This window comes from Hyla sarda, chromosome 9 (assembly GCF_029499605.1).
Source record: "Hyla sarda isolate aHylSar1 chromosome 9, aHylSar1.hap1, whole genome shotgun sequence".
NCBI classification, from domain to species: Eukaryota; Metazoa; Chordata; class Amphibia; order Anura; family Hylidae; genus Hyla; species Hyla sarda.
In genome coordinates this window covers 154970936-154994823 of record NC_079197.1, presented here as the reverse complement: position 1 = coordinate 154994823, position 23888 = coordinate 154970936, and the positions used below count along the sequence as shown (strand labels likewise).

General features: G+C 46.7%; 2 protein-coding genes across 2 annotated transcripts in view; one reads left to right on the top strand and one right to left on the bottom strand.

Annotated features, from left to right (window-relative positions):
• Window positions 1-23888, top strand: part of LOC130291945 (uncharacterized) — a 45018-nt gene that overhangs the window by 13361 nt on the left and 7769 nt on the right. The gene's annotated exons all lie outside the window — the stretch shown is intronic.
• Window positions 1532-18187, bottom strand: LOC130290893 (transcription initiation factor TFIID subunit 9-like). The gene is made up of 7 exons (XM_056539088.1): window positions 18014-18187; window positions 15494-15575; window positions 13094-13230; window positions 7618-7752; window positions 5525-5606; window positions 5119-5232; window positions 1532-1939 (listed from the first exon to the last, which is right to left on the bottom strand). Exons 1-7 carry the CDS (start codon window positions 18116-18118, stop codon window positions 1770-1772), a joined length of 825 nt encoding a protein of 274 aa, XP_056395063.1. The 5' UTR covers window positions 18119-18187; the 3' UTR covers window positions 1532-1769.

Here is a 23888-nt window from a genome sequence, read left to right as displayed (position 1 = left end):
TGAAAAAGTTCAGAATATTTTTAAAATTTGTAAAACATGACAAACTATACAAATCTGGTATTACTATAATCAGGCCGGACTAAGTATCATGGAGGGAACGGGGTATGGCGCGGGGGGAGGGAGATGGAGGGGACGTGCTAGCGCCGCATGTAACTAACTAATAGTTTATCTACACAGGCAGCCTCCAGCTATTTCAATACTACAACTCCCAGCATGCCCTGACAGCCAAGCTGGGAGCTGTAGTGGTGAAACAGCTGGAGGCACCCTGTGTAGATGAACTAAGGGCGGAAGTCCCCCCCAGCAGGCATCAGTGACGTGGTGCCTGCTGGGGAAGTCTGCCTGGTAGTGAGCACACTGTCAGGCAGGCAAAAGGCATTTTTAATATAGTAAAAATTAAAATTAAAAGCAGGGAGGGGGGTTAGGGATAGATTGGCAATAGGTAGGGACAGAAAAAAAAAAAACGGATGGTGGGAGCTACACTTTAAGTACTCGCCGATACCAATTACTGATACTTTTTTCAATGTCTGACACACAATACATTGATGCTGCGTAGTGCCCATGAGGCTTTATTCACAGTGCCCCATGCCACTATACTTCTGAGGCACTTGAATAGTGGAACACTGGTGTAAACATTCCCACTAACTTCCCAATAATTATCAGGAGGGACGGGGGGGCATTCTAGATCATTATACCCTGAAGTCCTTCTCTTCATATATCTTAAAGGGGTACTCCGCACCCTAGACATCTTATCCCCTATCCAAAGGTCAGATGTCAGATCGCCGGGGTCCCGCTGCAGGGGACCCCCGGGATCTTGGCTGCAGCACCCACCTGTACGGCTTTAACCTCACACCGGCAAATCTGGAGGCTTTGGATTCCGACCACAATGGCGGACGAGCGTGACGTCACGACCCGCCCCGCCCCCTCAATGCAAATCTATGAGAGATCTGTCATGCCCCCTCCCACAGACTTGCATTGAGGGGGCGGGGCGTGGCGTCACACAGGGCGGAGTCGTGACGTCACGCTCGTCCGCCATTGTGGTCAGGATCCGAAGCCTCCAGCGTTGCCGGTGTGAGGTTAAAGCCGTACAGGTGGGAGCTGCAGCCGAGATCCTGGGGGTCCCCAGCAGCGGGACCGCGGCGATCTGACATCTTATCTAACATCTATCCTTTGGATAAGATGTCTAGGGGTGCGGAGTACCCCTTTAAGCCTGTAGGCGTACCCTGATGTACTTTTGAACAACATATAAAGCCTTCAGCTGTCCGGACATGCTGGGAGTTGTAGTACAGCAACAGCTGGAGGCACCCTGGTTGGTTGGTAAACTCTGCTCTAGGAGACTGAAACTTCGAGAGAATTAATTAAAACTGTCCAATTCTTAGGCTGGGTTCACACTTTGTATTATAGTCAATATGTCGTCCTCATTTTGCCTAAACCACATTGTAAATTTAGTGAAAACTGCACCAGAAATCCGTCCCCAATATCTCTATAACACAAAAGGTAAAAACTTAGGAGAATGATATCACCTTTGCCACAGTCATTTACATTTTTTTTTTATATTTTGGATCTCTGTTATGTCCACAAAAACTCGTTTATATTAATATTTTATTTAAAAAGAAGTGGAATTGTAATGTTTAAATGTTTTAGTGAGGTTTATCGTAATTGGTCAAAAAAAAAATGAAAGCCATGATTTTTTTTTTTCCCACAAAAAGATTTTAAAAAGTCGTCTTCCCCCTTTTGCCGCACACTGTGCGGATTGTTCAATTGGAGAATGTTTATATTGCATCGTAGTCCTCGTCGTCTTCATGTTTCCGTTTTAAGGAGTTGGATTCGCCGGCTGCGTTCTGTGCTGATATCATGGTGTTGGTCGTGATGAGAATGTTTTTGGATCCGATCAGTGAAGGATTGATCAGGACGTTCTGCACGGTGGGGGTCGTAGGAGTAGCTGTAAGACAGAAAAGAAAGTCATATTTTAACGAAAACAGAAAAGTGTCTATATGGTCATCATAATATACCGTATATACTCGAGTATAAGCCGAGTTTTTAAACACGATTTTTCGTGCTGAAAACGCCCCCCTCGGCTTATACTCGAGTGAACTCTCCACCTGTCAATCCCTTCTCAGTGGTCTTCAACCTGCGGACCTCCAGATGTTGCAAAACTACAACTCGCAGCATGCCCGGACAGCCATCGGCCTTTGTCATCTTCCAGACCCCCCCCCCCCCCCTTAGTTTTCTACTCGCCACCCCTCGGTGGGAAGGAAGGGTGAGCTGGTCCGGGCCATCTATGCTGCAGGTCTGTATTATGGTGGGTGATGATTCTGGGGTCTGTATTATGGTGGGTGGTGATTCTGGGGTCTGTATTATGGTGGGTGGTGATTCTGGGGTCTGTATTATGGTGGGGTCTGATTCTGGGGTCTGTATTATGGTGGGTGGTGATTCTGGGGTCTGTATTATGGTGGGTGGTGATTCTGGAGTCTGTATTATGGTGGGTGGTGATTCCGGGGTCTGTATTATGGTGGGTGCAGATTCCGGGGTCTGTATTATGGTGGGTGGTGATTCTGGGGTCTGTATTATGGTGGGAGTTGATTCTGGGGTCTGTATTATGGTGGGAGGTGATTCTGGGGTCTGTATTATGGTGGGTGGTGATTCTGGGGTCTGTATTATGGTGGGTGGTGATTCTGGGGTCTGTATTATGGTGGGTGGTGATTCTGGGGTCTGTATTATGGTGGGTGGTGATTCTGGGGTCTGTATTATGGTGGGTGGTGATTCTGGGGTCTGTATTATGGTGGGAGTTGATTCTGGGGTCTGTATTATGGTGGGAGGTGATTCTGGGGTCTGTATTGTGATGGGTGGTGATTCTGGGGACTGTATTATGATGGGTGGTGATTCTGGGGTCTGTATGATAGTGGGTGGTGATTCTGGGGTCTGTATTATGGTGGGTGGTGATTCTGGGGTCTGAATTATGGTGGGTGGTGATTCTGTGGTCTGTATTATGGTGGGTGGTGATTCTGGGGTCTGTATTATGGTGGGAGGTGATTCTGGGGTCTGTATTATGGTGGGTGGTGATTCTGGGGTCTGTATTATGGTGGGTGGTGATTCTGGGGTCTGTATTATGGTGGGTGGTGATTCTGGGGTCCGTATTGTGGTGGGTGGTGATTCTGGGGGTCTGTATTATGGTGGGTGGTGATTATGGGGTCTGTATTATGGTGGGAGGTGATTCTGGGGTCCGTATTGTGGTGGGTGGTGATTCTGGGGTCTGTATTATGGTGGGTGGTGATTCTGGGGTCTGTATTATGGTGGGTGGTGATTCTGGGGGTCTGTATTATGGTGGGTGGTGATTCTGGGGGTCTGTATTATGGTGGGTGGTGATTCTGGGGTCTGTATTGTGGTGTGGACTGATTCTGGGGTTTGTATTATGGTGGGTGGTGATTCTGGGGTTTGTATTATGGTGCAGATTGATTCTGGGGATTGTATTATGGTGGGGTCTGATTCTGGGGTCTGTATTGTGGTGTGGACTGATTCTGGGGTCTGTATTGTGGTGTGGACTGATTCTGGGGTCTGTATTGTGGTGTGGACTGATTCTGGGGTCTGTATTTTACAGGTCTGAGTTAAAATCGTTGTTCTCACTGTTAGGTCCTTACAGCGAGAACAATATATAGGAACAATTCTGAAAAACCCCACCCTGTCACAAACCACGCCCAACAAACCCCCACCCACAATAAGTCACACCCATACTTCCGGCACACCAAGTGACTTCGGAAACAATTTGGGCACGGCACTACCAAAAGATTGCCTACCCCTGCTCTATACTATAGTATTTTTTGTTTTTTTGGGTACCTTAGGTGTATTAAAACTATATAAAAGGGGTACTCCGCTGCTCAGAGTTTGGAACAAACTGTTCCGAACGCTGGAGCCGACACCGGGAGCTCGTGATGTCATAGCGCCGCCCCCTCATGATGTCATGCCCCGCCCCTCAATGCAAGTCTATGGGAGGGGTCGTGACGGCTGTCACGCCCCCTCCCATAGACTTGCATTGAGGGGACGGGTCGTGACACCATTAGGGGGCGGGGCTATGACGTCATGAGCACCCGGCGCCAGCTCCAGCGTTCGGAACAGTTTGTTCCAAACTCTGAGCAGCGGAGTATCCCTTTAAACAGCCCATTTGGTTACAATTGGCAACAGTGCACAACAGTATTTTTTTTTATTTTTTTAAATGCTTTCTATTTTAATTTGGCACCAGAAAACCTTCACTGAGCACCTGTTCTCTCTGCTACTTATAACTGTATAAGAAGACTGAGCTTCCTGCTCCATCTCCATCAGGAGACCCAGCATTGTGGAATCACAATTCACTGGGTCCTGCGCTAGAGATGGCTGCTATGGAGATGGAGCAGGAAGCTCAGTCTCCTAATACAGTGACCCCCGAACCTACGATGGCTCCGACATACGATAATTTCAGCATACGATCACTCTCAGAGGCCATCGCACATTGAAGGCAGCATCAACATACGATGCTTTTGTATGTCGGGGCCATTGCATAAACTGCTATCCGGCAGCACAGACTGCTTCAGCTGCCGCTGGATAGCTGTTTACGGTGCCCCGTGTGCTCCGGTCTCCTACCTGTCCTCGGGGCTCCGGAACGTCCTCTTCAGGATCCCCTCCATCACCGGCGCTCTCCTTCGTAGCCATCATGTCGCCACGCACGCTGTCCCGTCATCCAATAGGAGCGGCGTGCGTAGTGAAGTGATGACGGCGACATGAGAGCGACGTTCCGGAGCGGTGGGGACACCACGGGGACGCGGCGACAGCAACGGAGGGTGACATCCAGGGCAGCGGTGATGAGAGGTGACGGTCAGGAGCGGCGGGGACAGGTGAGTACAACTTCCTATACTTTACATTGCACGGATCCCTCAACATACGATGGTTTCAACAAACGACGGTTCATTTGGATTACCATCGTATGTTGACGGACCAGTGAAGGTATTATGGAGCCAATTTCAAAATGTAAGTGATTTTGAAAAGTGAGTACTGTGCACAGTGCTCCACTATAGTCACTTTTCATAAATCGATAAATAGACATAATGTTACAATCATTATATAAAATGGAATTCCAGAATATTTACAAACCTGTTTTAACTGTTGTCTGTGAAGTTGGAATCTGAACTGTAAATCTTTGTCCAGTGAGAGTCACTGGGGTGCCGCCAACTTTAGAGACGGACACTGTCTGAGCTGCCGGAGTCCCTGAGGTAACAACAACCAAGTAAATAAATCAGAATTACAATAACCTACCATAAATTAGATGAGTCTAGAGTCTTTCTGCTGGGATAGGTTTCTGATTGCAGGACGGTGCTAAACCATAAACCAGTGTTTCACAACTAGGGTGCCTCCGGCTGTTGCAAAACTACAACTCCCAGCATGCCCAGGCATGCTGGGAGTTGTAGTTATGCAACAGCCAGAGGCACCCTGGTTGGGAAACACTACTGTAAACAGTCTAAAAAAGGGGAACGGACTTAGTGACAGGTGTCATGCTTACCTATTGTAGGTGTACTGGGTCTACTTGATACAGCCCCCACACTTAACCTTGGGACGGTTATTCTGCTTCCTGATGATGGAATCTGTTACAGAGAAAAGCAATATAAAAGGAAAACGGAAGAAACATAAAATCTACGTACAATACACAAACCATCTGCAGGCTCTCCGGGCATGCTGGAACTTGTAGTCTTTTGGAAGCACCGTGAATGGAGAACATTGCTCGACATCATCTCAAAAGTTTTTTTTCAAAACCTGGGTATGTTTCCGATGCCTCAAATATTTCCGCAATACTTAAGACGCTTACAGTTTTACTAAATCAGATTAGGTCACAAAATTTCAGTAGAACCATAAGGCTTCATGCCCTCCTGCCTGAATGCAGGCACTAAAATACCTTATGGTATAGGACACCGTCCTTGGTCGGCGAATCGGATGACAAGCCCGTCAAAAGATTGATCAGATAACTTCTTTTGAGAATACAACAGTAGTATATGAAATAATGTGCAAGCTGTGTAGAGGTATTCACGAGGACTGGTGCGGACCGCACCACTTTGCAAATATGTAGAAAAAAAACAATGTCCAGTGCTGCTCCCGTAAAAAATATGTTTCTTTATTGGCTTTGTAACATAGATACTAGAGCTGGGCGGTATGACCAAATATGTGTATCACGGTATTTTTGTAACTTATGGCGATTCCACAGTATATAAGGGTATTTCTTTCACCCCCCACCCCCCAAATCATGTTACCCGCCAGCAATGTTCTGCTCCCCCCCAATTATCAGCCCAGCGGGGTACTACTCACATGTGTCACCCGCAAGCACTGCCCTCCTCCTCTTTGTTGGGGGCCGCCGGCGCTGGAACTCTATACTGTACGCCAGTGGTCTCCAACCTGCGGACCTCCAGATGTTGCAAAACTACAACTCCCAGCATGCCCAGACAGCCAACGGCTGTCCGGGCATGCTGGGAGTTGTAGTTTTGCAACAGCTGGAGGTCCGTAGGTTTGAGACCACTGCTGTACGCTGTATCCCTATGCCCAGGATGCAAAAGATAAAGAAAAACTTTAACTCACCTACGTCGGCCTCACGCTGTTCCTTGGGACTGGAACGTCGGACAGCAGTCAGCCTATCACTGGCCGCAGCGATGTCCCGCCCCGGACAGTGATAGCTTAAACGCACTGTCATGTAAAAAGCCGGCCAGTGCTTCTTACATGACAGTGGGCTCAGCCTATCCCCTGCCGGGGCGGGACATCGCTGCGGCCGGTGATAGGCTGACGGCTGTCCGACGTTCCCGTCCCCAGCGTAAGGCCGACGTAGGTAAGTTAAAGTTTATTATGTTTATCTTTTGCAGCCTGGGCATAGGGATACAGCGTACAGCAGTGGTCTCAAACCTGCGGACCTCCAGCTGTTGCAAAACTACAACTCCCAGCATGCCCAGACAGCTGTTGGCTGTCTGGGCATGCTGGGAGTTGTAGTTTTGCAACATCTGGAGGTCCGCAGGTTGGAGACCACTGGCGTACAGTATAGAGTTCCAACGCCGGCGGCCCCCAACAAAGAGGAGGAGGGCAGTGTTTGCGGGTGACACATGTGCGTAATACCCCGCTGGACTGATAATTTATTGGGGGGAGCAGAACAGCGCTGGCGGGTAACATGATTTGGTGGGGGGAGGGGGGGGGAGCAGAACAGCGCTGGCGGGTCACATGATTTGGTGGGGAGAAGGGGGGGAGCAGAACAGCGCTGGCGGGTCACATATGATTAGTTCCCCGATGTGGGGACAGTACAGCGCTGGGCTGATAATTCATTCCTAAGGGGGAGGGGCCCAACCGATATTGCGGTATGGGAAAAATTCATATCGTGCAGCCCAAAAATTTCAGTATTTGGTATGAACCAGTATACCGCCCAGCCCTAATAGATACCACAGGTACACAGAGACCAGGTATACAGAGGTGACACGTTTCAGCCCATTAGAGGGCCTTAGTCATAGTATCTATGTTACAAAGCCAATAAAGAATCATATTTTTACGGAGCAAATAGAAATCCTACTACACACAAATAGGTTTACAAATGGAAGCCCCAGCAGATTACTGTTTAAATGTACAAACCTTTTTCTGTATGTTCTTCAGTCTGTAATTTGGCGCAGTCAGGCAGTATCTATCTGGGGGTAGCCTGGGTCCAGCATAGGGTTTTATTAATGGAAGAGGTGTCTGGTTCTTTTGTCTTGATATTTCTAGTAAAAACTGAGAAACAAATAGAAAAAAAATGAATTTCAAATTTCACTTCAGCATATGTTTGCTATGGGGATTTTCTCCTACTCTGGACAGTTCTTAAAATGGACAGAGATGTCAGCAGAGAGCTCTGTGTTCCAAAAAGAAAATAGTTTCCGCTGTAGTATTCAGCAGCTAATAAGTACAGGAAGGATAAAGATTTTTTAATAGAAGTAATTTACAAATCTGTTTAACTATCTGGATTAAAAAAAAAAAAAAAAAGTTTTCCACTTTAACCCTTGGAGGACCCATGATCTAAACGTACATATTGATGCCCTGGTACATAGCTTGGATGTACATTTATGTCATGAACTTGAAGAGAACAGGAGCTATCCGCAGCCGGGACCGCGGCACTAATGGCGTACATCAGCAATCACAATCACAATGATGCCCAACCTTAACCCTTTAGATGCCTAAATAATACTTATCACGGCATATAAAGCATTAGCAGGGCACGACTGCAGGGGTCTGATGGCGGACAATACAAGCAGATTGCAGATTGTACAGCAGAGCACATCACTGAATTGTATTAGCTTTCTTCCGTATGGGGGGGTAATAATCTCGTATATATGCAAGGAGGTGGGGCCGGCGTTCGAGTCCAGGGAGCCAATGCGCGCAGCCCTGGTGTTCAAAGCACTTGCTCCCGCCTGTCTGACTGCCAGGCAGGGAGCGAGCGCAGGCTGACTGAATTCGGACCGATGCCCGGCCAGGATTGGTCCGAATTCAGCTGTGATGTCACAGCAGGCTGCAGCCGGTCACTAGGAGGGAGACCCCTAGTGGCCAGATTTCAAAAGCAAAATACAATATTTTAACCACCAAAAAAATAAATGAAGTATATTAGAAATATGTTGTAGTACATAAACACTACAACATATATAAAAAAAAAAGAAAAGTTCATGACATTGCCCATTTAACCCCTTAAGGACCAGAGCGTTTTTTGCACATCTGACCACTGTCACTTTAAACATTAATAACTCTGGAATGCTTTTAGTTATCAATCTGATTCCGAGATTGTTTTTTCGTGACATATTCTACTTTAACATAGTGGTAAAATTTTGTGGTAACTTGCATCCTTTCTTGGTGAAAAATCCCAAAATTTGATGAAAAATTTGAAAATTTAGCATTTTTCTAACTTTGAAGCTCTCTGCTTGTAAGGAAAATGGATATTCAAAATATTTTTTTATTTTATTCACATTTCCAATATGTCTACTTTATGTTTGCATCATAAAATTGACGTGTTTTTACTTTTGGAAGACACCAGAGGGCTTCAAAGTTCAGCAGCAATTTTCCAATTTTTCACAAAATTTTGAACCTTGCTTTTTTTCAGAGACCAGTTCAGGTTTGAAGTGGATTTGAAGGGTCTTCCCATTAGAAATACCCCACAAATGACCCCATTATAAAAACTACACCCCCCAAAGTATTCAAAATGACAATCAGTAAGTGTTTTAACCCTTTAGGTGTTTCACAGGAATAGCAGCAAAGTGAAGGAGAAAATTCACAATCTTTATTTTTTACACTCACATGTTCTTGTAGACCCAATTTTTGAATTTTTACAAGGGGTAAAAGGAGAAAATGTATACTTATATTTGTAGCCCAATTTCTCTCGAGTAAGCACATACCTCATATGTCTATGTAAAGTGTTCAGCGGGCGCAGTAGAGGGCTCAGAAGCGAAGGAGCGACAAGGGGATTTTGGAGAGTACGTTTTTCAGAAATGGTTTTTGGGGGGCATGTTGCATTTAGGAAGCCCCTATGGTGCCAGAACAGGTGTTTCACAACTTTTGCATATGTAAAAAAAATATTTTTTTTTCACTAAAATGTGTGTTTCCCCCCAAATTTCAAATTTTTTCAAGGGTTAATAGCAGAAAATACCCTCCAAAATATGTAACCCCATCTCTTCTGAGTATGGAGGTACCCCATAAGTTGGCATGAAGTGCATTACGGGCGAACTACAATGCTCCGAAGAGAAGGAGTGATATTTTACTTTTTGAGAGCAAATTTTGCTCGGGGGGCATGTCGCATTTAGGAAGCCCCTATGGTGCCAGAACAGCAAAAAAAAAACACATGGCATACCATTTTGGAAACTAGACCCCTTGAGGAACGTAACAAGGAATAAAGTGAGCCTTAATACCCCACACGGGTTTCACGACTTTTGCATATGTAAAAAAATATATATTTTTTTTTCACTAAAATGTGTGTTTCCCCCCAAATTTCACATTTTTGCAAGGGTTAATAGCAGAAAATACCCCCCCAAAATTTGTAACCCCATCTCTTCTGAGTATGGAGGTACCCCATAAGTGGACCTGAAGTGCACTACGTGCGAACTACAATGCTCAGAAGAGGAGGAGCACCATTGAGCTTTTGGAAAGAGAATTCGTTTGGAATGGTAGTCAGGGGCCATGTGCATTTACAAAGCCCCCCCGTGGTGCCAGAACAGTGGACCCCCCCACATGTGACCCCATTTTGGAAACTACACCCCTCACAGAATTTAATAAGTGGTGCAGTGAGCATTTACACCCCACTGGCGTTTGACAGATCTTTGGGACAGTGGGCTGTGCAAATGGAAAATTAAATTTTTCATTTTCACGGATCACTGTTCCAAAAATCTGTCAGACACCTGTGGGGCGTAAATGCTCACTGCGCCCCTTATTACATTACATGAGTAGTGTAGTTTCCAAAATGGGGTCACATATGGGGGAGGTCCATTGTTCTGGTACCATGGGGGCTTTGTAAACACAAGTGGCCTTCAATTCCGGACAAATTTTCTCTTCAAAATCCCAATGGCACTCCTTCTCTTCTGAGCATTGTAGTGCACCCATAGAGCACTTTACATTCACATATGGGGTATGCTCTTACTCAGAAGAAATTGGGTTACAAATTTTGGGGGGCTTTTTTTTATTTTCCCTTGTGAAAATGAAAAATTTAGGGTGACACCAGCATTTTAGTGAAATTTTTTTTTTTTTTTTTCACTTTCCCATCCAACTTTAATGAAAATTTGTCAAACACCTGTGGGGTGTTATGGCTCACTATACCCCTCCTTATGTTCCGTGAGGGGTGTCGTTTCCAAAATGGGGTCACATGTCTGTATTTATTGTTTTGTGTTTATGTCAGAACCACTGTAAAATCAGCCACCCCTGTGCAAATCACCAATTTAGGCCTCAAATGTACATGGTGTGCTCTCACTCCTGAGCCTTATTGTGCGTCCGCAGAGCATTTTACGCCCACATATGGGGTATCTCCGTACTCAGGAGAAATTGCGTTACAAATTTTGGGGGTCTTTTTTTCCTTTTACCTCCCGTGAAAATAAAAAGTAAAGGACAACACCAGCATGTTAGTGTAAAAAAAAATTTTTTTTTACACTAACAGGCTGGTGTAGACCCCAACTTTTCTTTTTCATAAGGGGTAAAAGGAAAAAAAGCCCCCAAAATTAGTAACACAATTTCTCCCGAGTTCGGAGATACCCCATATGTGGCACTAAACTGTTTCCTTGAAATACGACAGGGCTCCGAAGTGAGAGAGCGCCATGCGCATTTGAGGACTAAATTAGGGATTGCACAGGGGTGGACATAGGGGTATTCTACGCCAGTGATTCCCAAACAGGGTGCCTCCAGCTGTTGCTAAACTCCCAGCATGCCTGGACAGTCAGTGGCTGTCCGTAAATGCTGGGAGTTGTTGTTTTGCAACAGCTGGAGGCTCTGTTTTGGAAACACTGCCGTACAATACGTTTTTTATTTTTTATTAGGGGGACAGTGTAAGGGGGTGTATATGTTGTGTTTTACTCTTTATTATGTGTCAGTGTAGTGTTTTTAGGGTACATTCACACTGGCGGGTTTACAGTGAATTTACCGCTAGGAGTTTGCGCTGCGGTGAAAAATTTGCCACAGCCCAAACTTGAAGCAGAAAACTTACTGTAAACCCGCCAGTGTGAATGTACCCTGTACGTTCACATGGGGGGGCAAACCTCCAGCTGTTTCAAAACTACAACTCCTAGCATGTACTGACAGACCGTGCATGCTGGGAGTTGTACTTTTGCAACAGCTGGAGGCACACTGGTTGGAAAACGTTCAGTTAGGTTCTGTTACCTAACTCAGTATTTTCCAACCAGTGTGCCTCCAGCTGTTGCAAAACTTCAACTCCCAGCATGTACTGATCGCCGAAAGGCATGCTGGGAGATGTAGTTATGCAACAGCTGGAGGGATCGCAACTACAACTCCCAGCATGCAGAGACAGCTGTTTGCTGTTTAGGCTTGCTGGGAGTTGCAGTTTTGCAACATCTGTAGAGCTATAGTTTGGAGACCACTGCATAGTGGTCTCCAAACTGTGGACCTCCAGATGTTGCAAAACTACAACTCCCAGCATGCCCAGACAGCAAACTGCTGTCTGGGCATGCTGGGAGTTGTAGTTTTGCAAGATCTGGAGGTGCACAGTATAGAGATCACTTTGCAGTGGTCTCAAACTGTAGACCTCCAGCTGTTGCAAAACTGCAACTCCCAGCAAGCCTAAACAGCTCTCTGGGCATGCTGGGAGTTGTAGTTTTGCAACATCTGGAGGGTTACAGTTTAGAGACCACTATAGTGGTCTCAGACTGTAGCCCTCCAGATGTTGCTAAGTAACTCACCGGCTTCCGTTGGATCCAGGGAGCTGCGTCGCGGTCCTCTTCTTCCGCCGATCGTCGCCCGCTGCCGCCGCTGATCGTCGCCGCTGCCGTCGCCGATGGGTAAGTGGATCTTCGGCGCCGGTCCCTGTCGGTTTCCCCGTCCTGCCCCGCCTATTGTGGGAGGGCAAGACGGGGAAACCGAAAGTAAACCCCTCCGCCCCCGATCTGCTATTGGTGGTCGCGTCTAGACCACCAATAGCAGAGATAGGAGGGGTGGCAACCCTGCCACCTCACTCCTATCGCTACAGGGGGATCGTGGGTGTCTAGGACACCCGCGATCCCCCTTCTATTCCGGGTCACCATAGACCCGCATGACCCAGAATTGGCGCAAATCGCAAGTGTGAATTCACTTGCGATTTGCGCCGATCGCCAACATGGGGGGTCTAATGACCCCCCTGGGCATTTGCGCGGGGTGCCTGCTGATAGATATCAGCAGTCACCCCGGCGCGATCCCCGCCCGGCGCGCGGCGGGGACCGAAATTCCCACGGGCGTACAGGTACGCCCTTGGTCCTTAAGGGGTTAAATAATTTAGAATAATTAACCAACAGCCCCTTTAATGTCAGAATATTAATTCAACAGTCACTTCCACGTTTCACCAGATGCACTTCTTGTAGCTTACAGTACCTACAATAAAGGAGATATAAAATCCATTACTCACATCTCTTGGAGGAGGAGAGGTGAACGACTGGTCTGTTCTACACTGAATCGCCAGCCTGACGTCATCCGCATCGATGCTATTTTTCTTGGCGTGACTGGAGTAAATCTTGGCGTCTTCCAGAATTGTTGTCACGTATCCTGAATTAGAAATGAAGAACAGATTCAAATATCTGTATAAAAATCATAACCAAGAACAGAATATTGTACTACAAAAACTCAGACAACGTGAAAAGTCGAGATCACACTGGGTGACAGTCCTGAACTGCTGTGATCACAAGTTCTAGCAGTTAAAGGGGTATTCCAGGAAAAATAAAATGTTTTATATCAACTGGCTCCAAAAAGTTAAACAGATTTGTAAATTGGACTAAAAAAGATTGGTGCAGCTCACAATTAACTACTATCCAAGATATGAGGGCAATCACTTATACCTTAAAGGGGTTATCCAGGAAAAAACTTTTTATATATATCAACTAGCTCCAGAAAGTTAAACAGATTTGTAAATTACTTCTATTAAAAAATCTTAATCCTTTCAGTACTTATGAGCTTCTGAAGTTAAGGTTGTTCTTTTCTGTCTAAGTGCTCTCTGAAGACACGTGTCTCGGGAACCGCCCAGTTTAGAAGCAAATCCCCATAGCAAACCTCTTCTAAACTGGGCGGTTCCCGAGACACGTGTCATCAGAGAGCTCAACTTAACTTCAGAAGCTCATAAGTACTGAAAGGATTAAGATTTTTTTTTTAAAGTTGTTTCCAGGATAACCGCTTTAACCAGGAAGAGATAAACAGAGCTAAATTCTTCTAAAACAGCACCACATCTGTCTTCAGTTTTTGTGCTATATTACAACTTTCCTTTTAATGGAAGTGAGCTGTAATACCACATACCACCTGAGAACAATGGCAGCTATCTATAGAAAGCAGCTCTGTTTTACTTTTCCTGGATAACCTTAAAGAGTACCTATCATCAGCTAAACTTTCCCTAATCCCCCTCCCCATCTGACTCTCACTATCTCTATCCCTGTGATTATTTCTAGTTAAAACCCCCTGTAAATACCTTTTTTCCTCTATCTGTTAAAGAGGGGAGGAAGTGGGCCTGGCCTGGCAGACGCAACGTCATCTGATGCCTGCTAGGGCCGGCTTCCGCCCTTCTTCCTGGGAGCTCTTGGGAGCGCACATACAGGCTGAGAACAGGGCAGGGATGGCAGCCTCTGAGTCATACAGAGAGGAGGCACGTTGGAGTAAAGAGCTGCCGTGCCCTGCAGGGATACGCACATAGCCTTAGGCTGTCCGGGCATGCTGGGAGTTGTAGTTTTGCAACAGCTGAAGGCACAATGGTTGGGAAACACTCTTCTATGCAGTGAATCAGTCGGATGGGAAGTGAATCGCACACTTATAACTCGCAATCACAGTAGGGCGCAGGAGTGAGACCTGATGCCATCTAAACTTTTGTAACAAGTTTTTTGAGATTAGAGACACTAAAAGTGACCTTATACGCAGTAAATAAAAAAAGCTATGGTAATATATACTGCCAAGATATATATATATATATATATATATATATATATATATATATATATGGGTGGGAAGAGCAGCACAACCTCAGGTAGAAGCAGTGGGTGCAGGCGGTAGAAGCTGTCCTGGGTCAGGGGTCCCATAGACATCCACTCCAAAAAACGAATACCGCCGCACTCCAAGATACAAGGTGAATAAGATTTATTGACCCAACATCAGGAACAACGTTTCAACTGCCCACTTGCTGTCTTTCTCAAGCTCGGAGAGGTGTTGGGTCAATAAATCTTATTCACCTTGTACCTTGGAGTGCTGCAGTTTTCGTTTTTTGGAGTGTATATATATATATAGATAGATAGATAGATAGATAGATAGATGGGGAGACCGACGTGAGAGAGGGGAGACCGACGTGAGAGAGGGGAGACCGACGTGAGAGAGGGGAGACCGACGTGAGAGAGGGGAGACCGACGTGAGAGAGGGGAGACCGACGTGAGAGAGGGGAGACCGACGTGAGAGAGGGGAGACCGACGTGAGAGAGGGGAGACCGACGTGAGAGAGGGGAGACCGACGTGAGAGAGGGGAGACCGACGTGAGAGAGGGGAGACCGACGTGAGAGAGGGGAGACCGACGTGAGAGAGGGGAGACCGACGTGAGAGAGGGGAGACCGACGTGAGAGAGGGGAGACCGACGTGAGAGAGGGGAGACCGACGTGAGAGAGGGGAGACCGACGTGAGAGAGGGGAGACCGACGTGAGAGAGGGGAGACCGACGTGAGAGAGGGGAGACCGACGTGAGAGAGGGGAGACCGACGTGAGAGAGGAGACCGACGTGAGAGAGGAGACCGACGTGAGATAGACAGATAAATAGATATAGCATCAGAACTACTGCGGTTTCCTTACTGTATGTGAATTCCAGCATCTGGTTGATAACTCGTGGTTCATACTCTGTGATTCCCATATCCTTCAGAATCTGAGCCATAACCTGTAAAGAGAAATATGAGTAAATAGAACATTATTAGGTCATACATCCTTACACTGTCCTGGAGCGGTGACCCCCAACATGCACATAAATGCCCATCACACAGGACGACTACCCATTTTAGCAGGGTATCAGGGCATGCTGGGAATTATACAACTAGAGCGGCGTTTCCCAACCACAGCGCCTCCAGCATGTTCTACCCGAGAAGTCCCAGCACTGTGCTGCAGTGAATGGGACTGAACGAGCCCCGGACAGTCATGTTATGCTGGTGGCTTACTCCAGTGTGCGCGTATAATCAGAGAATACATTTGTGCTTATTCAGTACATCACTGGTATCGGTCGACTTCCCATCAAGAAAAGGGATACTGATGACTACTACCTTTTACTGTCTTAATGGTCTGACCGTAGTTGCACTGTTTGTGTCCCTTTAAATTAGCATATACAGTGGTCCCTCAACATAGGATGGTAATTGGTTCCAGGCAGACCATCGTTGTTGAAACCATTGTATGTTGAGGAATTCGTACCACGGAATTGGCCTGTGAAAAATAAAAGGAGCGATATGATTGGTTGCTATGGGCAACTGCACCTCTCTTCCTTTACACAGGTTTTGCTGAATCTCCCCCTAGATGGCTACTTTTGGGTCATTAAAATAAATGGGGCCTGTGGAGTGCACCGCAGTATACTTTGGCACGTCTTTTTTGACTGGGATGGGGACAGACCCTTTTGATTACATTTACATCAAACAAGTAGCTTTCATTGGGGCAGTGTTTCCCACACAGTGGACCTCCAGCTGCTGCAAAGCTACAACTCTGGGCATCCCCCCCTGTGCCATTTCAGTGACACATCATAACCCTACCCCCCCCCCCCCCCCCCCTTGATCCCCCGCTGTGCCATTGCACTCTCACCTGGCCCGTGTCTCTCTGTGTACTCCGGCAGGCCTAGGTGAAGGCTCGCCTTCTCTTTGGGTCTGACGAGTGACGTCCTCCTGCATGGCTAATAGGTGTAATGTCAGGGGCATCACTCATCAGTCCCAGCAGCCACCGCAGCTCATCGATTTAAAGTGGCCACGGTGCCAATTAGAAGCCACTTCAAAGAAAACTGACAGCTTTCTCCCCCTGTACTAACCAGCGGTACTGGCTGGTAGTGCGGGGGACACTGATCAGTTTCATCCTTACCCTGCCCGGATCCACCGCGCCGTTCTGCTGTAATCTTCTATTTTCGGTATATGCTAATGAGGTGCAAACTGGCACCGGCCGGGCTAACTGGCACTCCGACGTCAGTGCCGCTGGCCGCAGCGCCACCCAGCTCATCAATATTCCTCCCCTCCCTCTTCATTACAAAGAGGGGAGAAGAGGGTGCGGCGGAGGGAGGGGAGGAATATTGATGAGATGGGCGGCGCTGCTGACGTCAGAGTGCCAGTTAGCACCTCATTAGCATATACCGAAAATAGAAGATTAGGGCCGAACAGCGCAGCGGATCCGGGCACGGTAAGCAAGAAAGCTGACAGTTTTCCTTTAAAGGGGTACTCTGCCCCTAGACATCTTATAAGATGTCTGATTGTGGGGGTCCTGCTGCTAGGGACCCCCGCAGGCGTCACGCCCCCTTCCACGAACGCCGGGTGCAGCAGGGAGATCACAGGGGTCCCCAGCGGCAGGAGCCTTGCGATCAGACATCTTATCCCCTATCCTTTTGATAGGGGATAAGATGTCTTGGGGCAGAGTACCTCTTTTAGAACGTAAACACAATAAAGTGTTGCGGTACCCAGTTTGGAAAGCCCCGGGACAGGAGATAAGCGTCTAATCTTGTGTACCCCCCCCCCCCCCTGTGATCTCTAGAAGGGCGCCTCCTGCTGCATGGAGTACAGGGTCAGCACTCGCTCGATGAATCGTCTATAGGAACGCCGGAGGTACCAAGTATAACACTCATGTATCTCCTGGGTCATTGAACTGAATGGATCCTGTACAGCAGTGTTTCCCAACCAGTGTGCCTCCAGCTGTTGTAAAACTACATCTTTTAAGGTGTATATCGGCAGAACACCACCTGTACAGCAGTGTTTCCCCAATCGGTGTGCAAAACTACAACTCCCAGCATGCTCGGACAGCCAACGGCTGTCCGAGCATGCTGGGAGTTGTAGTTTTGCACACCGATTGGGGAAACACTGCTGTACGGGTAGCGTTCTGCCAATGTACACCCTAAAAGCCCCCTAGTCAGATGTGATCGCAGCCTTATATGCAAGGCAGTCAGGGCATGCTGGGAGTTGTAGTTTTGCAGCAGCTGGAGGCACTCTGGCTGGAGATCACTGTTCTAGTGTCAGCTGTCAGAGTAGTAAACAAGAAGCTTAGTGCTCCGGGCAGGAATGAGTTAACCCCAGTACTCCCAGGACACATGATGTGTAGGAACTCTAATGCATGCTGGGCTTTGTAGTCCCTGCCCCCCGGCACCTGAGCATCTTTAGGAGCACTCTTCGGAGACGCCATCTTCGCCTGCTCCATAGCTTCTATCACTGAGTCTGGACAACTTCCGGTGGCACAAAGAGGAGGAAACATAAAGAGGGCGGTACCAGCAGACAGACTTCCGTCAGGAGAGGGGCGCCATGTTTGTAGTGGGAAGCTGAGCATTTCCTGTGTTTGAGCGCCACCTGCTGGTGGGCGCTAGTAAAACTACGCGTCAATCCGTGTGTAGAGTCTCTCCGATCACTCGACGCTTGTCTGCACCCATGGCTGTAATAGATGGCCACATTTAGGCCGTGTTCACACAGTGCGTTTTGATAGGCCGCGTTCACACAGTGCGTTTTGAGGCTCTATATGCTAAATGAGCCTCGAATTTTCAAGCTTTATTTGTTTTTTTTTCCCATCTTGCATTGTAGGGAGTTTGGTTTTGTGCTTTTTTTTTGTTTCTGTTTCCAAATATGTTTTATATACACTCAAAAATAAAAACATATACGGTAATTGATACTAAAAACAGACCCTGCTGTGTGTGTCGTACAAAAATGTGTCGTGAAGCCGTCCTTTATAAGCAGGGTCTGTGTTTTACAGCCCAGTTTTAGAAAATGTAGACTGTTTTATGAAAATCAGCTCTCACAGTGTAAAATCAATAGGACAACAGGGACATGAAAAATAAAAAAGCCCCTCCCCTGATAAAAATTAAAATCACCCCCTCCCCCCCTTTTCATATTTAAAAAAAATAAACAGATATTTAATTTTGGCGTACAAAAAAATGGCTCTGTAAGTGAAAAAAAAATGATAACACAAAAATAAGAAAAAAAAAAGTTTCCAAAATTCCAACTACAGTTTTTTTTTCTTATTCATATTTTTCTATAGATTTTACACTGTATGACCATAACCTTACACTAAGCAACAACAGGAACTGTCAAGTAGAGTCCTGCGCAGGACTGCTTTCTGACTATCATCGCCTGCTCCCGCAATGTATGCTTCTAATCCAATCCACTTCCACAACGTATGCTTCCAATCCAATCCACTCCCACAACGTATGCTTCTAATCCGATCGACTCCCACAATGTATGCTTCTAATCCCATCCACTCCCACAACGTATGCTTCTAACCCGATCCACTCCCACGGCGTATGCTTCTAACCCGATCCACTCCCGCAACGTATGCTTCCAATCCCATCCACTCCCACAACGTATGCTTCCAATCCCATCCACTCCCACAATTTATGCTTCTAATCCCATCCACTCCCACAGCGTATGCTTCTAATCCGATCCACTTGAACAACGTATGCTTCCAATCCAATCCACTCCCACAACGTATGCTTCTAATCCGATCGACTCCCACAATGTATGCTTCTAATCCCATCCACTCCCACAACATATGCTTCTAATCCAATCCACTTCCACAACGTATGCTTCCAATCCAATCCACTCCCACAGCGTATGCTTCTAATCCAATCCACTTCCACAACGTATGCTTCCAATCCAATCCACTCCCACAACGTATGCTTCTAATCCGATCGACTCCCACAATGTATGCTTCTAATCCCATCCACTCCCACAACGTATGCTTCTAACCCGATCCACTCCCACAACGTATGCTTCTAACCCGATCCACTCCCGCAACGTATGCTTCCAATCCCATCCACTCCCACAACGTATGCTTCCAATCCCATCCACTCCCACAATTTATGCTTCTAATCCCATCCACTCCCACAGCGTATGCTTCTAATCCGATCCACTTGAACAACGTATGCTTCCAATCCAATCCACTCCCACAACGTATGCTTCTAATCCGATCGACTCCCACAATGTATGCTTCTAATCCCATCCACTCCCACAACGTATGCTTCTAATCCGATCCACTTCCACAACGTATGCTTCCAATCCAATCCACTCCCACAACGTATGCTTCTAATCCGATCGACTCCCACAATGTATGCTTCTAATCCCATCCACTCCCACAACGTATGCTTCTAACCCGATCCACTCCCGCAACGTATGCTTCCAATCCCATCCACTCCCACAACGTATGCTTCCAATCCCATCCACTCCCACAATTTATGCTTCTAATCCCATCCACTCCCACAGCGTATGCTTCTAATCCGATCCACTTGAACAACGTATGCTTCCAATCCAATCCACTCCCACAACGTATGCTTCTAATCCGATCGACTCCCACAATGTATGCTTCTAATCCCATCCACTCCCACAACGTATGCTTCTAATCCGATCCACTTCCACAACGTATGCTTCCAATCCAATCCACTCCCACAACGTATGCTTCTAATCCGATCGACTCCCACAATGTATGCTTCTAATCCCATCCACTCCCACAACGTATGCTTCTAACCCGATCCACTCCCACAACGTATGCTTCTAACCCGATCCACTCCCGCAACGTATGCTTCCAATCCCATCCACTCCCACAACGTATGCTTCCAATCCCATCCACTCCCACAATTTATGCTTCTAATCCCATCCACTCCCACAGCGTATGCTTCTAATCCGATCCACTTGAACAACGTATGCTTCCAATCCAATCCACTCCCACAACGTATGCTTCTAATCCGATCGACTCCCACAATGTATGCTTCTAATCCCATCCACTCCCACAACGTATGCTTCTAATCCGATCCACTTCCACAACGTATGCTTCCAATCCAATCCACTCCCACAACGTATGCTTCTAATCCGATCGACTCCCACAATGTATGCTTCTAATCCCATCCACTCCCACAACGTATGCTTCTAACCCGATCCACTCCCGCAACGTATGCTTCCAATCCCATCCACTCCCACAACGTATGCTTCCAATCCCATCCACTCCCACAATTTATGCTTCTAATCCCATCCACTCCCACAGCGTATGCTTCTAATCCGATCCACTTGAACAACGTATGCTTCTTATCCGATCCACTCCCACAACGTATGCTTCTAACCCGATCCACTCCCGCAATGTATGCTTCTAATCCGATCCACTCCCGCAACGTATGCTTCCAATCCCATCCACTCCCACAACGTATGCTTGTAATTCGATCCACTCTCGCAATGTATGCTTCTAACCCGATCCACTCCCGCAATGTATGCTTCTAACCCGATCCACTCCCGCCATGTATGCTTCAAATCCCATCCACTCCCACAACGTATGCTTCTAACCCGATCCACTCCCACAATGTATGCTTCCAATCCCATCCACTTCCACAACGTATGCTTCCAATCCCATCTACTCCCGCAACGTATGCTTCTAACCCGATCCACTCCCACAATGTATGCTTCCAATCCCATCCACTTCCACAACGTATGCTTCCAATCCCATCTACTCCCGCAACGTATGCTTCTAACCCGATCCACTCCCACAACGTATGCTTCTAATCCCCCATCCACTCCCGCAACGCATGCTTCTAATCCCATCCACTCCCACAACGTATGCTTCTAATCCCATCCACTCCCACAACGTATGCTTCTAATCCCATCCACTCCCACAACGTATGCTTCTAATCCCATCCACTCCCACAACGTATGCTTCCAATCCCATCCACTCCCACAACGTATGCTTCCAATCCCACCCACCTCCATTCATTCCCCCTTAATCACCTGCCATGCTAATTAATTCCCCCTCTTGTTCCCCCAAGTTTTATTTATCACCTCCCAAGCCATTTAATTTCCCCCCTTTATCACCTCCCAAGCCATTTCATTGCCCCTCTTGATCCCCCCCCTTGAACCCTCCCCCACCTGACCCTGTGCTACATCATTCCTCCCTTGATCCCCCTGTGCCATTTCATTCCTCCCCTTTATCACCTCCGATGCCATGTTTCTAAGGCTGGGTTCACACCACGTTTTTACCAATACAGGACCGCAAACGGCTGGGGGGAGCTAAAACCTTGCGCTCTCGTATCCCTGCCGTATGCTGCCCGTATGTAATTCATTTCAATGAGCCGACCGGAGTCAAACGCTGACTCCGGTCGGCTCATTATCGCCCCGTATGCGGTTTTCTCACCGCACCTAAAACCGTAGTCGACCACTGTTTGAGGTCCGGTGTTCCGAGAGCGCAAGGTTTTAGCTCCCCCCAGCCGTATGCAGTCCCGTATTGGTAAAAACGTGGTGTAAACCCAGCCTAATGTACAAGCATTTCTGAAAATGTCCTGTTTGAGAGATATTTACATTTACTAATCCTCCAAGTGTCTTCTTTATTTTGTCCTGTTGCCCTTGGTTACGACTATCTTAGGACATCCAGTGAGATGGTCAGACATGCGCAGTACAACTGCATATTGCTCGTTAGTCTCTACAGTGTATACAAGCAAGGGAGATGGTGGAAAAGTGTCCTGTTGCCTAGCAACAGCAGGGTCAGAGTTCAGTAAGGAAACCAGGAATTGATCTGATCCATTAAAGGGGTATTCCAGGCCAAAACTTTTTTTTATATATCAACTGGCTCCGGAAAGTTAAACAGATTTGTAAATTACTTCTATTAAAAAATCTTAATCCTTCCAATAGTTATTAGCTTCTGAAGTTGAGTTGCTGTTTTCTATCTAACTGCTCTCTGATGACTCACGTCCCAGGAGCTGTGCAGTTCCTACAGGGATTTTCTCCCATCATGCACAGCTCCCGGGACGTGACATCATCATTGAGCAGTTAGACAGAAAACTTCAGAAGCTAATAACTATTGGAAGGATTAAGATTTTTTAATAGAAGTAATTTACAAATCTGTTTAACTTTCCGGAGCCAGTTGATATATAAAAAAAAAGTTTTTGCCTGGAATACCCCTTTAACTTCAAGGGGTAGAAAAATGAGACGCAGAAAATCTGTAGCACAATACGCAGCAAAATACACTTGTGTGAACATACCCTAAAGCGTCACTCTACCAATGTCTTAGCAAAGACTATGATGCAGCACTGCACACGATAGGAAGACAAATGTCCACTCGAACCCCTTAAGGACACAACTTTTTTTTGGCTTTGATGTCGGCCATTCATTGTGAGTGGAGGCTTCATAGTGCACTACATGACCTACATTTATGGTGCACCAAGCTAAACACCGATGTAAAATCAGTCCAAACCCTTAATATATTCAGACCCCCTTGGTGAAGCCTGCCCCTATGTTGATTGGCCAATCAGCTCAGTGCTGGCACTTACCCCTACTGAGGGAGGGATATTTAAACCAGCAGTTGCACTGCTGCCACACTTGTGACTGGTCATTCTTGGCCTTCACCAGCGTTTTGTATACTACTCAGCTTTCTCTGGATCCTGACCATTGCTTCTTTCTTGACCTTGTTCTTACCTTCTGATTTTAAATTGACATTTACTCCTAAATTGACCTTTGTCTGTTTATCCTTCTTCCTTGTCTTCTGATTTTGTGTTGTGCTCCCCTCTAAGTTTTGACTCTCTGGCTTGTTTTTGGTTTAAAGGGGTATTCCGGCCATAGACATCTTATCCCCTATCCAAAGGATAGGGGATAAGTTGTCTGATCGCGGGGGGGGGGGGGGGGGGGGGCGCCGCTTGGATGAGATAAGAAAGTAAACTTTTATTATATAACATGGGTAAAAAAAAACTAAAGTGCCGCCAACTAATGACTGTGGCCTTTTACTCTTACTCATGGGCAATGTATCACTAAAGCGTTGTGACGGCGTCACGAGACTCTCTTGGTGACAGAGGGATAAAGCAGATGACTAAATATGCATATTTATCTTTCATGCTTCATGTAAAGTGTAATAAAGACTTGTTCAAAAATGGTGACAAATGTGATTTGGAAAAGGGTAATGGACTGTTAAAGCACAGAAGGGCAGGATTTTTAATCTACTAATTGAACATTAAAGTACATTACTATCAAATAAGGTCAGGTACTCTCGCAGTCCTGTGGGGCTTTCTGTG

Bases quoted from the DNA above. Each gene is read 5' to 3' on its own strand.
- LOC130290893 (XM_056539088.1), bottom strand. From the start codon at position 18,118: ATGTTTCCTCCTCTTTGTGCCACCGGAAGTTGTCCAGACTCAGTGATA. The intron at 13,231-15,493 runs GTAAGGAAACCG...TTTCTAATTCAG, and splicing joins GATGCTGGAATTCACATACA to GATACGTGACAACAATTCTG. The intron at 5,607-7,617 runs GTTTGTACATTT...TCTCTGTAACAG, and splicing joins TGAAGAACATACAGAAAAAG to ATTCCATCATCAGGAAGCAG.